The sequence below is a fragment of the Microcaecilia unicolor genome, chromosome 5, assembly GCF_901765095.1.
Source record: "Microcaecilia unicolor chromosome 5, aMicUni1.1, whole genome shotgun sequence".
Classification (NCBI taxonomy): domain Eukaryota; kingdom Metazoa; phylum Chordata; class Amphibia; order Gymnophiona; family Siphonopidae; genus Microcaecilia; species Microcaecilia unicolor.
Genome location: NC_044035.1, coordinates 261,924,987 through 261,938,490, shown reverse-complemented (window position 1 = coordinate 261,938,490; position 13,504 = coordinate 261,924,987). Strand labels below are relative to the sequence as shown.

Genomic DNA, 13,504 nt, shown 5'->3' with positions numbered 1-13,504 from the left:
CAGTTGTGCACTCCTGCGTGCCTTCCCTCCCTCACAGAAAGCCCCTGTTGTAGCCACCTCCACCTGAAGGGCCATTAAAGGTGCGACCCCTTGCACCCAGAAATCAAGCCCTCAAGTCAATAATGCCCCCCCCCCAAAAGCCTCCTCACTCCCCTGAAGGCTTCCCCCCACCAGTACCTGAAACATTCCCTGGGGTCTAGTGCAGGACTGCCAAGAGACACAGCTGGGCCCAAGGCAGAACCGGACTGCTGTGCACCGCCATTCCCTCCCGCCCACCCCTTAACTTTCTGTCTCTGCCTCCAAGAGGGGGCCCAACAAGCCTCTTCCTGCCTGCCTGCTCCCGCGGTCTGTCATCTCCTCCTGTCCGTGCCATTAGTCAGGAACCAGATGATTGCATTAACGCGATATCGTGCTAATGCAATCATCCGGATCCTGGGCAGCACACAGAAGAGGACATACCCAGAAGCAGGCAGGCAGGAAGAAGCTTGCTGGTGCCAAGCCCAGGCCCCTCCTTGGAGGTCGGGCCTGGAGAATTTTGCCCCCCCCCCCCACCTCCGCCCTCGGCAGCCCTGGTCTAGTGGGTGGGCAGGAGCAATCCACAGTCACTCCTGCTCTTGCTGGTATCAGGAACCAAAATGGTACCTCTGACCCCTGGTCAGTGGCGTAGCAGGGGGGCTGCCACCCGGGGCGGGGCGGTTCACTGTTGCACCCCCCCGAGTGCAGCACGATGACACCCCCCTCCCCCTCCGACCAGCTCCCTCACCCTACCTTTAAAAAGAATATCAGGAGGCGAGGCGCAGCGCCTCGTGCCTGCCCTGCACGTAAAAGAAATGTGGACCGTCGGGCCTTCTCTCGCTCTGTCTGTCCCGCCCTTGCGGAAATAGGAAGTTGCGTCAGCAGAGGGCGGGACAGATAGAGCGAGAGAAGACCCGACGGTCCACATTTCTTTTACGTGCAGGGCAGGCGTGAGGCGCTGCGCCTCGCCTCCCGATATTCTTTTTAAAGGTAGGGTGCGGGAGCTGGTCGGGGGGGGGCCAATTCGCTGAGGGGGGAGCTGGCAGGGAGCACCCCCCCCCTGAGCTGACACCCGGGGCGGACCGCCCCGCCTGCCCCCCCCCCCTTGCTACGCCACTGCCCCTGGTGGTACTACCACAGCACTATGACTAGGGATAAGTTTTCCATATATGGGCTTCTTTCCATATAAGTTACCACAGGTTAGTGACTCCAGTAGTAAATCAAGGTGTAGTAAAAGCCCACCTTTTACTGAACCTTGTTAACTACCTCTTTTAATCTGCTATTTAAATTTATTTGTTTAACTGCCTCCTTTTGGTACATTTTTTTTTCAAACAATCAACTCTCAACAAGCTTTAAAAATAAGGGTGTCAGGCAGTCAAGCATTACTTCATGTTGGCCTCTGTAGTGTATTTTACCACTGCCTTGGCTACAGCTAAAGTGTAGAAAAATAGATTTTTTTAAATATCTTGGAAGTCTTTTGTAGAGATTTTCCAATTCATCTTATTTTGCATTTGGACACCAGATATGTTGAAGGAGAACAGTACAACGTATTATTTGTTCCTTTATTAAACCTTATGCCGACTTCATTTCCATTAAGGCTTACCAGCGGGCAAACTATCTAAATAAGTCTTGGCCTTCATAAAGAAAAATGTTCCTGTCACAGGATAAAGGCCTGTGTGCACATTTATTTTTTTTTATTTTATTTGGATTTTGCTTACACCTTTTTCAGTAGCAGCATAGGAGCCAACTTTTCAAAATTATTGGGGGTGCTAAGCCCAATGGAAATGACCCCTCCATGGACACATACAAGGAATTTTCTCAATATTGGGAGTGTTCAAGCACCCACAGAGTCGGCTTCAACGGTAGCAGCTCAAGGTGAGTTACATTCAGGTACACTGAGTATTTCCCTGTCTCTGGAGGGCTCACACTCTAAGTTTGTACCTGAGGCAATGAAGGGTTTAAGTGACTTGCCCAAGGAGCGCTCTAGCTGGCAAGAAGGCATGTAAATGGTGCTATTCTAGCTACTTAATACAGTGGAGAAGTAGCCTGATGGTTAGAGCACCATGCTTGGTACCCAGGGGCACCTGGTTCAAACCTTACTACTGCTTCTTGTGATCTTGATCAAGTCACTTAACCCTCCATTGCCTCAGGTAGAAATATTAGACTTTGAACCCTCCAGGGACAAGGAAATACCTAGTATACCTGAATGTAACTCACCTTGAGCTTCTACAGAAAAAGGTGTGAGCAAAATCCAAATTAATAAATAAGATTAAGTGACCACTTACATACATTACTGAGCTCCTACAGTGGAAATGTACATGCCATGACTTGATAGCACCTAGTTTGTCAATCGGTGTGCATATTGGTGGCATTAGGGCAGAGTGTACGGGGCACATATGAATCACTGAATATGATCATTTATTCATGTTCTAGCATGCACCTAGGCTTGGCATTTACACAGCTGTAGTGCTGGTATAAAGAAATGCTCCTTATATTTAAGCGCACTTTTGGTCACTTGTGCTAGTGTTCTGTAAAGAATAGGCTTGAAATAGGCACCATAACCAACACCTTTGGTAGGCACCTGCTACAGAATTACCCTCATGGTGCAGAACACCACATAGGGCAGTATTTTGCTCATCAGCATAATATATTTCAATGAATTCTAGCCTTTGTAAACTTAAGTATACAACTAAAATAGCAAGAAGAAAATCATTACATTTATTGAGTTTATATTTTGTTGGACTTTGGACTTCCACACTTATCTGGGACCAGAAAAAGCTGTATCTTGTGGCTAACCATCCTTCTGATATAGATTTCAATTCAATTCAATTTTGGTCTTATACCCTGACTAGGGTTCAGTGCGGTTTACAACATTAGTAGAACAACAGTTACATTTTTATAAGTAGGCTAATGTGTAAATACAATTCTTATTGGAATGATATGATGTTATGCAGTGTTATTATAGTCTATGTTAAATTCATTATTTCTAAAGTTTATTTGGGGATCGGTGATTGGTAAGTATTATGTAGCAGCCTTTGGGAAGAAGAAGGTTTTTAGCTTCTTTTGGAAGCTGAGGTAGTTATACTCTGTTCTGATAGCCAGAGGGAATGAGTTCCATAATGTGATCCCTGCCACTGAGAAGAACGAGATAAAGATCTTCTGAGATCAGATTCCCTTGAGAAACGGTGGGGCTATGATCATTTGTTCTTCTAGTCTGTTGGAGTGAACAATGCAAATAGATGAGATGTTGATCAGGAGTTCAGAGGTAGCACCTCGAAGAATCTGAAAGACTAGACAGGCAACTTTAAACTTAGTTCTTTCAGCTATTGGTAGCCAGTGTAGTTTTGCAAGATAAGGTGAGACATTGGTGTATCTGTTCAGTTTGAAGATTAGTCTTGCCACTGTGTTCTGTATGATCTGTAGGTTTTTTTTTTGTCTTTGCTCCTAATGCCAAGAAATAGAGCATTGCAGTAGGATAAGCATTTGTACCAGTATCTCAAAAGATTTTGATCAAAGAATGACCTGACTAGATGAAGCTGTCTCATTTTAAACATTGTTTTCTTCCATAGCTGGTTGATATGGGATGTGAGTGATAGGGAGGAATCAAGAACGACTCCAAGCAGCCTTGCTTCTGATTCAACTGGGAAGGTGGTGTTGTTGGGTAGTGTTATTGAAGATGGGACCTCCGTTCCTTGATTCCGGAACCAGAGAATCTTCGTCTTTTAAGTATTCAAGTTCAGTTTGTTTGCTAGGGCCCAAGTCTGGATAGAGTTCATCCCGATTGTTACTGATTGGGTTGGGTCGTGGTGCAAGGATGTCGGAGGTAGGAGGAGCATGATGTCATCCATGTATGACAGTAGTAGTTCTCCTGATCCCAGGTGAATAGAGCTAAAAGAAGACATGAAGAAGTTGAACAGGATGGGAGAGAGCAGGGACCCTTGGGGAACCCAGCATTTTGGAGTCCAGTATTTGGAAAGGTTATTGTTTTGTTTAACTGAGTAGCTTCGGTTTGAGAGGAATTCGTTGAACCATTTGAAGACTTGGCCGGTAATTCCAATCTGATTCAGACAGTCTAGTAGCATTATGTGATTCACTGCATCAAACGCTGCTGAGATGTCAAACTGAAGTAGAAGCACCTGATCTCCCTTGCATAGGTATTGTTTGGCATACATTGTTAGTGCTAAGAGCAGGGTTTCGGTGTTGTGTGTGGATCTGAATCCGAATTGGGACTGGTGTAGAGTGGAGAAAGTGTCCAGATATTTGGAGAATTGTTTACTTACATATGATTCAAGCATTTTTGTAAAGAGTGGTATATTTGCCACTGGGCAGTAATTTGCAGTAGAGGCGGAGTCTAACCCTGATCCCTTTAGAAGTGGTTTGAGGACAATTTTGCCCATATCTGAAGGAAGAGAGCCACAATCTAGTAGCCCATTCAAGCAGTCTATTAGCCAATGAACTACTTCTGCTCAGGTAGTTTGGAACAGGAATTCTGGACAATGGTCTCGGTAGCAATGCGAGCATGAACATTTTAGTAGTAGTGATTTTACGTCTTCAGTTGATAGTGGTTGGAATGATTCCCATAGTTTGCTTTAATTCCCTGACTTGAATTTAGGGTTGAGATTTGTATTTCTACTGTATGTAGAAGTGAAGATCAACAATTAAGTTGTACCCAAAACCTTATTTTATTGAACTCAATAGCATAGCAACTTAGTGGATAACACAGATAAAAGACCAAAAGAGCCCGTCCAATCTGCTTAGAGTTGTAACTGCCACTGTTTTCAGGTTACTCCCCTCTCACTATGCCTTCCATTAGGGTTGTGATTGCACTCTGTGCAGGTAACCCCCTCCCCCACCCAACCTTTGTTTAGAGTTGTAACTCTCACAGTGCAGGTAACCCCTCCCCCTACCTTCTTTAGGGTTGTGACTGTGCAGGTAACCCCACCCCCTGACAGCCTTTGTTTAGAGTTATAACTGCCACTGTGAAGGTTAACTTCCCCCCTTTCCCCCAGTCAATGCCTTTCTTTAGGGCTGTGACTGCCACTCTGATCAGTGGAAGGAGAACAGCTGGTCATAGATGTGCATGGAGTAAACTTTCCTTGTGTTTGTTTTTTTTGTTGTTGTTTCTTTGTTTGTTTGTTTGTTTGTTTGTTTGTTTTATCTACTGTTTATATTTTCATTTCATTTCTGCATTTTAGTGCATGCAAAAATTCAGAAAAGGAAAGGAAACTCAGGAATAAGAAACAACAAGCATTAACAGGCAAGCTGATGTTTTGAGGAATTTAGCCACTGCCGCTGCTCTAAAGAGAAAACATATGAGCACCTTTACTAAGATGATATATTTTCAACTTTTCAGAATACGAGGTTATATCAAGAGAAAACGGGGGAACTACTGGACATGATCAATCCATATTAACTACAAATCAGACATATTCGACAGTAGAAAACCTAAAACCCGATACAAGGTAAAGTGTATGACAAGTTACAAGATCATTCTGTCTGCTGTTCACTGGGTTCTCAACCATATTTTATTTTTAAATGTGTTCATACAAGGGAAGATGTAACAGGCTACTAAACTTCCAAGCACTAACCATTTTACTCAGGGGTTATGTCTCCAAATGGGTTTATTTTACACATACCATGACATTAATGAAGCTCACTCCTAAACCAGGGTATGTGGAGTATGGTTTCAGTCAAATTTACTGCTAACACTCACAGTAGTACTTGTGCTTGAAAATTCATTTTAGTCTAGCCTGTGGCACCCAAAATGATTGGAAATATTTCTGTATCTTTCATTTTCGTGGTCTCCAACTACATTTAGTGAAGGGAAATCTTGCCTCACCAATCTACTACATTTCTTTGAAGGGGTGAACAAACATGTGGATAAAGGTGAGCCGGTTGATATTGTGTATCTGGATTTTCAGAAGGCGTTTGACAAAGTACCTCATGAAAGACTCCAGAGGAAATGGGAGAGTCATGGGATAGGAGGTAGTGTTCTATTGTGGATTAAAAACTGGTTAAAAGATAGAAAACAGAGAGTAGGGTTAAATGATCAGTATTCTCAATGGAGAAGGGTAGTTAGCGGGGTTCCCCAGGAGTCTGTGCTGGGACCGCTGCTTTTTAACATATTTATAAATGACCTAGAGATGGGAGTAACTAGTGAGGTAAGTAAATTTGCTGATGACACAAAGTTATTCAAAGTCGTTAAATCACGGGAGGATTGTGAAAAATTACAAGAGGACCTTACGAGCCTGGGCATCTAAATGGCAGATGACGCTTAATGTGAGCAAGTGCAAAGTGATGCATGTGGGAAAGAGGAACCCTAATTATAGCTACGTCATGCAAGGTTCCACGTTAGGAGTCACAGACCAAGAAAGGGATCTAGGTGTCGTCGTTGATGATGCGTTGAAACCTTCTGCTCAGTGTGCTGTTGTGGCTAAGAAAGCAAATAGAATGTTAGGTATTATTAGGAAAGGAATGGAAACAAAAGTGAGGATGTTATAATGCCTTTGTATCGCTCCATGGTGCAACCGCAGCTCAAATATTGTGTTCAATTCTGGTTGCCGCATCTCAAAAAAGATATAGTGGAATGGAGAGGAACAAGATGGCTGCCGCTGCATAGAGCTGTTGTAACAGCGTTCCAGCTTACCTGGGCAAAGCGATTTTCCTCTTTTAAAATGCCGAATACAAAGAGAAAAGGGGCTGTGAAGAGGGTTCCCTCGCCCTCTGCTACCTCAACACCAACCCAGCTAAGTTTGGATCGATTTTTGACATCAATCTCCCAATTACCAAGGGAAGGTAGTACCGCAGTGGAACGAACCGGAGAAGCGGAATCTCTACCGGTTGATGAAACCTCCCTGTCTCCTCCATCGCAGATGCTTCCTCCATGTCCGGCAGCATCAGCAGCCCTAGGGGCGACCCCATACACCACCAGAAGTGTGGTTGGAGAGGCGCCGAGTGAGGGACTCGAGCTGCAACAGTCGGGGCCGAGCCCTGAGAAGATTATCTCGGGGGAAAAAACGGAGGTAAATTTAAATTTGATCTGGACCATGTTGAATGGAATGAATGAAAAGTTGTTAAAAACGTAATTGTTGTATCTTCCGCTCCCCGCCGGCGCCCACCCCACCGCGCATTTCTTTTCTTACAGGCTGACTGACTGCCTGCCTGTCTGACTCGCTATCTCCCTAAGCCTCCTTCCCTAGCGATTCCGGCAGCGGTTCCATCTCTGCTGGAAGGGAACCTCCTTCCATCAGCTTCTCGCTGGGGACACGGGCCTGTAGTGAGCGTGGTGAAGGGTGCCGGGTTCCGTCCCACTCTGCCTGTTACAGCGTCTCGGGGAAAGGGAGAGAGGTGCAGCAGGCCTAATCAGCGTCCGGGGGCCTAGTCGGTGTGTGACATCCCCTTTCCCTTCACCTGTTTGGTCTGTGTCCACCGCTCACCCCAACCCCCCCAGCCCCTGCTCAGTGTCTGACCCCTTTCTCCTGCTCCTTCATCATCCAGGCCTGCTCGCTTTCTGTCAGCTGACCCCCGAGGCTCGCTTCATGTTTCTCTTCTGGCTCCCGATCTCAAGCTATGCTGCAGCGCGTATGCGGCTCTGCGAAATGCTCTTTGCTCTAAGAAACGTTTATTTTCTTGAAGGTTGGTGTTTTGTTTTTAAGATCTCTGGGGCGTTGTTTCAAATCAGCTTTAACAAGTTAACTTCGATTTACATGCAAGTTTGCTAATGATTTTGCAAGCAGTATATGTAAGTAAGGCGGGTTGTTTTGGAAATTGTAGCCAGTGTAGTGTTGATAGGGGTACATCCCATTGCATATTAGTGTCAGTTGAAATTGAAAACTCTTATCTTTATCTGGTCATTAATAAAAGGAGCTCATTGTGAACACTATCCACCCTAAAAGATTGTTTTGTGGCTGTACATGAGGAATTGTGATATGATTCCTTGTTTCATATTGTTGATAATCTGTGTTTTCCTATAGGTGGTAATTGGTGTTTCCATATCATCAAGCTGATCAATCCATAGACTGGTGGGTTGTGTCCATCTACCAGCAGGTGGAGATAGAGAGCAAACTTTTGCCTCCCTATATGTGGTCATGTGCTGCCGGAAACTCCTCAGTATGTTCTCTATCTCAGCAGGTGGTGGTCACACACAGCAGCAGCAGCTCTGGCTAGGCCTCCAAGCCTAATTTTTAGGTTTTGTTGAGTGCCTGGGGTTGAGGGCTCTTCTTGAGCAAGTGCAAACCTGGTGGTGCCAGGTCCCTCCTTTTCTCCCCCCTCCCGCTGGCTCCGTTGAAAAAAAAAAAAAAAAAAAAAAAAAAAATTTTAAACGTCTTTAAAGGCGTTTATTTCGACGTTTATTTAAGCGTCTATTGCAGCTACTCACTGGGACACCAGGTCGTTACAACTCGGAGCGGACAGCAGGTAATTTTACCTTTTTATAGTGGGCGGGGGTTCCCCGATTCTTCTCCTCGTGGCACATGGCGTCGGAGGGCGAGGGCGCAAAGGGTCGCTCCCCGGGTCGCTTGAGCGCTTCTAGAGGGGATGCGGGGGTCTTAAAGCCTGATTCGCCCTTGTTGGGTGGCAGTTTCGTGACCGATGAATGTCCCGGTCCTTCCTCCGGCGTGGCGGTTTTTCCCGCCATAAACGCCCATCCCCCGCTCCTCGCCTCCGCCATTTTGGCCGGCCATGCGGCTCGGACGGCTTCTTCTTGGGCCGCCCTTGAGGTTGGAGACATTAATGCCATGAACGCCCTTAATTTGGGCGACGGCACAGAAGCGGCTAAAGTTAAGAGCCGTTCTTCCCGCGCGGCTCCTTCGCGGAGTTTCGCGCCGGACGCCATTTTGGATGCGCAGCATGTCTCTCCCCCGCTGTTGCGAGCGCCGGTTGAGAGAGCGCCTAGGGCTGTTGCCCAGGCTGCGGAAGTGCACAGTCTGGGGGGTTTCTCCCCCGAATTTGTTTTGCTGCTGCATCGGGCCTTCCTCATGCACAACGCTGCCCCCGCTCCCTCCTCTGGTAAAGAGGTTGAGGTTCCCAGAGGTAAACGTCCTCGGGTTGATTCCCAGGCCTTGGAGGAATTTGTCTCCTCCGATGTAGATGAGGGCAGCGTGTCTGAGGTCTCCCAACGGTCCTTTGCGGATTCCTTGGAGGAGACGGATCCCCGCTCGGATGGAGCGGATGACCCCTCTGCAGCGCGGCTTTTTCGCCCAGAGGATTTGCCCAACCTGTTGTTACAGGCCATGGACACTTTGAAGATTTCCTCTCCGGAGGACGTCTCTCCCTCAGCCCCTGTTGGCTCTGCCATTATGCTGGGGACGAAGCGCCCGCCTAGAACCTTCCACGTGCATGATGCCATGCACACCTTAATTTCGGCTCAATGGGATGTCCCAGAAGCGAGCCTTAAAGTGGCTAGGGCTATGTCCCGCCTCTATCCTTTGGCTGTGAGTGAACGTGAGGCCTATCTGTGGCCTACCGTGGATTCTTTAATCACTGCGGTGACTAAGAAAACGGCATTGCCGGTGGAAGGTGGCACGGCCCTAAAGGACGCCCAAGACAGGAGATTGGAGGCGGCCTTAAGGTCGTCCTTTGAGGCGGCTGCTTTAAGTTTGCAGGCCTCAGTTTGTGGCTCCTATGTGGCCAGGGCGTGCCTGACTATGGTGCAGCGGGCTTCCCCCTCGGATCATTCCTTGAGGGATGATTGGCCAGCCCTGGAATCGGGCTTAGCCTATTTGGCAGACTTGCTGTATGATGTCTTGAGAGCCTCAGCTAAAGGCATGGCTCAGACAGTCTCTGCGCGGCGGTGGCTTTGGCTGAAACATTGGTCTGCTGACCACGCCTCTAAATCCCGCCTGGCTAGATTGCCTTTTAAAGGCAGGCTGCTCTTTGGGGTCGAGCTGGACAAAATCGTGACCGATCTCGGCACGTCTAAGGGCAAGAAGTTACCAGAGGTCAGGGCTCGGGCTAGTGCTCGTCCCGGTACCTCCAGAGGACGCTTTCAGGAAGCCCGTCGGTACCGCCCGGGCAGGTCGGGTTCTTCTGCCCCCTCTTCCTTTAAGAGGCATTTCTCCCCCAAGCAGCGTTCCTTTCGCAGAGACCGCCGTCCCGGAGGTGCTCCCTCCGGTCCTCCCCCAGGGTCTCGTACCCAATGACGGGGTCTTGGTCCACGCCCCAGTGCAGATTGGAGGACGGCTGTCCTCGTTTCTGGGCGAGTGGACCACAATAACTTCAGACGCTTGGGTGCTGGAAGTCATCAGAGACGGCTACAAGCTAGAGTTCTGCCGACCCTTAAGAGACGGGTTTGTACTCTCTCCCTGCAAGTCTCCGGTCAAAGCTGTGGCAGTGCAGCAGACTTTGGACAATCTGATCCGCCTGGGTGCGGTCGTTCCGGTGCCAGAAAGTCAGCTTGGCAAGGGGCGTTACTCCATTTACTTTGTGGTACCAAAGAAAGGAGGTTCTGTCCGGCCTATCCTCGACCTCAAAGGGGTCAATCGGGCCTTGAAACTGCGGCACTTTCGCATGGAGACTCTCCGCTCTGTTATAGCGGCAGTGAAGGCAGGGGAGTACCTGGCATCCTTGGACATCAAGGAAGCGTACCTGCATATTCCCATCTGGCCTCCTCATCAGCGCTTTCTGCGTTTTGCAGTCCTGGGCCGACACTTCCAGTTCAGAGCCCTCCCGTTCGGGTTGGCTACTGCTCCGCGGACCTTTTCCAAAGTAATGGTGGTCATAGCGGCCTTCCTGCGAAAGGAAGGAGTACAAGTCCATCCTTATCTGGACGACTGGTTGATCCGAGCCCCCTCTTATGCAGAGTGCGGCAAAGCTGTGGACCGGGTAGTTGCTCTTTTGAGCTCCCTGGGATGGATCATCAACTGGGAGAAGAGCCAGCTGCGCCCGACTCAGTCCCTGGAGTACCTGGGAGTTCGATTCGACACCCAAGTGGGCAGAGTGTTCCTGCCGGACAATCGGATTGTCAAACTTCAGGCTCAGGTGGACCAGTTCCTAGTAGCCTCTCCCCTTCGGGCTTGGGACTATGTGCAGCTGTTGGGCTCTATGACGGCCACGATGGAAGTTGTGCCCTGGGCCAGGGCTCATATGAGACCACTTCAACACTCTTTGCTACAGCGCTGGACTCCGATGTCGGAGGATTATGCTGTGCGCCTTCCCTTGGACCCAGCAGTGCGCAATGCGCTGAGCTGGTGGATGCAGGCAGACAAGTTGTCTGCGGGAATGCCTCTGGTGACCCCAGAGTGGATTGTCGTCACGACGGACGCCTCGTTGTCGGGCTGGGGAGCCCACTGCTTGGGAAGGACAGCGCAGGGGCTCTGGTCTCCTGCAGAAGCAAAGTGGTCTATCAACCTCCTGGAACTCAGAGCCATTCGGTTGGCGCTTTTGGAGTTCATCCCGTTACTGGTGTTGAAGCCTGTACGGGTTCTGTCGGACAATGCCACGGCTGTGGCCTATGTCAACCGCCAGGGAGGTACCAAGAGCGCCCCTCTAGCCAAGGAGGCTATGAGTCTATGCCAGTGGGCGGAAGCGAACCTGGAGCAGCTGTCAGCGGCCCACATTGCCGGAGTCATGAATGTCAAGGCGGACTTTCTCAGTCGCCATACCTTGGAGCCCGGAGAGTGGCAGCTATCTGCTCAGGCGTTCTTGGACATCACGAAGCGCTGGGGCCAGCCGAGCCTAGATCTGATGGCGTCATCGGCCAATTGCCAAGTGCCGCGCTTCTTCAGCAGAGGACGGGACCCTCGATCCCTGGGAGTAGATGCTCTTCTCCAACAATGGCCGACGCAAGAGCTTCTCTATGTGTTCCCGCCCTGGCCCATGTTGGGCAGGGTGCTAGACCGGGTGGCAAAGCATCCCGGCAGGATAATCCTGGTGGGTCCGGATTGGCCCAGACGTCCCTGGTATGCGGACTTGATCAGGCTCTCAGTCGACGATCCTCTGCGGCTGCCAGTGGAGCAGGGCCTGTTACATCAGGGTCCCGTGGTGATGGAGGATCCCTCCCCCTTTGGTCTTACGGCCTGGCTATTGAGCGGCAACGTCTGAGGAAGAAGGGCTTCTCAGACAAGGTCATCGCCACTATGTTGAGAGCGAGGAAGCGCTCTACTTCTACTGCTTACGCCAGGGTTTGGCGTATCTTTGCAGCGTGGTGTGAAGCAGGCTCTCTTTCTCCTTTCTCTGCTCCAATTTCTTCAGTGTTGGCGTTCCTGCAAGAAGGTCTGGACAAAGGCCTGTCGCTCAGTTCCCTTAAAGTCCAGGTAGCGGCTCTGGCTTGCTTCAGGGGCCGCCTGAAGGGTGCTTCCCTGGCTTCGCAGCCAGATGTGGTGCGCTTTCTCAAGGGAGTTAATCACCTGCGCCCTCCTCTGCACTCAGTGGTGCCTGCGTGGAATCTCAACCTGGTGCTAAGAGCATTGCAGAAGCCGCCATTTGAACCCTTGTCAAGGGCATCTCTGAAAGACCTGACGTTGAAAGCAGTCTTTTTGGTGGCTATCACTTCAGCCAGAAGAGTTTCCGAGCTCCAGGCGCTCTCATGTCGAGAGCCTTTTCTGCAGTTCACTGAGGCAGGAGTGACTATTCGCACAGTGCCTTCCTTTCTGCCCAAGATTGTTTCTCGCTTCCATGTGAATCAGCAGCTCTGTCTCCCTTCCTTTCGTAGGGAGGACTACCCAGAGGAGTACTCTGCTCTTAAATATCTGGATGTGAGACGGGTCATCATCAGATACTTGGAAGTGACCAATGATTTCCGGAAATCGGATCATCTGTTTGTCCTGTATGCAGGTCCTCGTAGGGATCTGCAGGCTGCTAAGCCTACAGTGGCAAGATGGGTCAAGGAAGCCATTGCAGCGGCTTATGTGGCCGCGGGGAAGGTGCCGCCTATCCAGCTGAAGGCTCACTCCACAAGAGCTCAAGCGGCCTCGATGGCAGAGGCCGGTTCCGTATCCTTGGAAGAGATATGCAAGGCGGCAACTTGGGCTTCGGCCCATACATTCTCCAAGCATTACCGCTTGACTGTGGCTGCTCGGGCGGAGGCCCGGTTTGGAGCTTCAGTGTTGCGGTCAGGGATTTCTATGTCCCGCCCTGGGTGAGTACTGCTTCGGTACATCCCACCAGTCTATGGATTGATCAGCTTGATGATATGGAAGGTAAAATTATGTATAATCATACCTGATAATTTTCTTTCCATTAATCATAGCTGATCAATCCATAGCCCCTCCCAGATATCTGTACTGTTTTTATTCTGGTTGCATTTCAGGTTCAAGTTCAGTCTTCAGTTCCTTCAGAAAGACTTCGTGTTCAAGTTTTTTCACTTGGATTCTTCAAGAGTTAAGACGAGTTTGTGTTACAGTGAGCTGCTGCATTCCTCTCCCCTCCGTTTTACGGGGCTGGATTGAGACTTAAAATTCTGCCGGCACTCCCTCCCGCTTCGTGCGGCTGTAGGGCAGTTTTGTACCCCTCCCGCTTCGGCGGTGTTCGGGGCAGTCAGCTCCTCCCGCGG

At 49.3% G+C, this 13,504-nt stretch overlaps 1 protein-coding gene across 49 annotated transcripts in view; it reads left to right on the top strand.

Moving 5' to 3' along the window:
* ABI3BP (ABI family member 3 binding protein) overlaps positions 1–13,504 on the top strand; it is a 477,114-nt gene that overhangs the window by 383,919 nt on the left and 79,691 nt on the right. For all 49 annotated transcript variants that reach the window (XM_030204105.1, XM_030204134.1, XM_030204107.1 and 46 more), the window contains one exon: positions 5,369–5,477. In XM_030204105.1, coding sequence (XP_030059965.1) covers positions 5,369–5,477 — 109 coding nt within the window. The remainder of the gene's footprint in view (positions 1–5,368; positions 5,478–13,504) is intronic.